Source organism: Galeopterus variegatus, unplaced genomic scaffold (genome assembly GCF_000696425.1).
Source record: "Galeopterus variegatus unplaced genomic scaffold, G_variegatus-3.0.2 Scaffold5946, whole genome shotgun sequence".
Lineage (NCBI taxonomy): Eukaryota > Metazoa > Chordata > Mammalia > Dermoptera > Cynocephalidae > Galeopterus > Galeopterus variegatus.
In genome coordinates, this window is record NW_007732057.1 from 80837 (window position 1) to 81916 (window position 1080).

Below are 1080 nucleotides of genomic sequence, written 5' to 3' on the forward strand. Positions count from 1 at the left end.
CGTTATTCCCTAGAATGAAAGATGACTAAAGTTTTCAGAAATAAAACACTTCATCAAACAAACTAACAAAAAAACAAAGGAGTGTCAGTCAGGCTACTTACTTCATATACCCAAGGAAAGACTAACCAAATATTTTATAAATAATTTTTTTATAAAGGTAAATACAGATTAACCAAAAGAATTTTGAAATTATAATTGTCGGTAAAGATTCAGGGATCACAAGTTTCAAAACGTAACCAATCCATAAATTAATATGATTAATTTAGATTAGGATTCTGGTCAATTTTATTATAGTAAGTTTAAATAAAAATTTTCTATGGAGTGATAGAGGTCTTTAAAAAATATCACAAGTCACAAGTTTAAGGAGTAATGTTCTAAATTTCATGCATTTCTTGAAAAAATTACATTTTATAGAAAAGAACTTTGATCAAATGTAAAAAGACTAGAAAAACAGTAAATGGTAAAAATAAGTATGTTTAAGATTCAAGTTTTAAAAATTTATGGAAACATTTTCTGAATTCTTTTGCTCCATGTGAAGCTTTCTCTTGTAAGTTAACAAAGGATTCAATTTATATTAAATTAGAAATTATTCTTTTAATAACTAAAATCTAGTGTGCAGAATCTAAGAAAAAACTATGTGGCACTAAATTCTTTGATAAATTTTAACTGTACTCAAGTACAGTACAAATTCAGAAATTTTACTGCACTTTTTTTGAAGGTATATAATTGTTATTTGGATTTAATTTTTCTGCTAAAAATGTCTTGATAAATTCTACACACTATTAACTAAGCCTTTTGCTAAGGTTGGCAACAATATAAATACAAGTACTACAAATCTGTCAGAGGTCAAAGTAAAAAAATGACTGTAGGCATTCAATGAGAAAAATAAAAATTCAAAAAGTTATAACGTCATTTGTTAACACATTTTTTCCTATGAACACAAATTTCTTATTAGCCTTTAGCAAAGTCATTTACTATGGCTTCAGAAAGTACTTTCTGAATGGCTATAATAACTAATTTTTCAATTAATTTAAAACTTGGTCCTAAGAAGGCAAATCAATGCCTGAAGGGAAAAAAAAA

General features: G+C 26.0%; 1 protein-coding gene across 1 annotated transcript in view; it reads right to left on the bottom strand.

Annotated features, from left to right (window-relative positions):
- Positions 1 to 1080, bottom strand: part of FANCL (Fanconi anemia, complementation group L) — a gene marked incomplete at its 5' end in the record, with an annotated part of 50111 nt that overhangs the window by 7251 nt on the left and 41780 nt on the right. The window contains one exon of the mRNA XM_008590254.1: positions 824 to 863. Within this exon, the coding sequence (XP_008588476.1) occupies positions 824 to 863 (40 nt within the window). The remainder of the gene's footprint in view (positions 1 to 823; positions 864 to 1080) is intronic.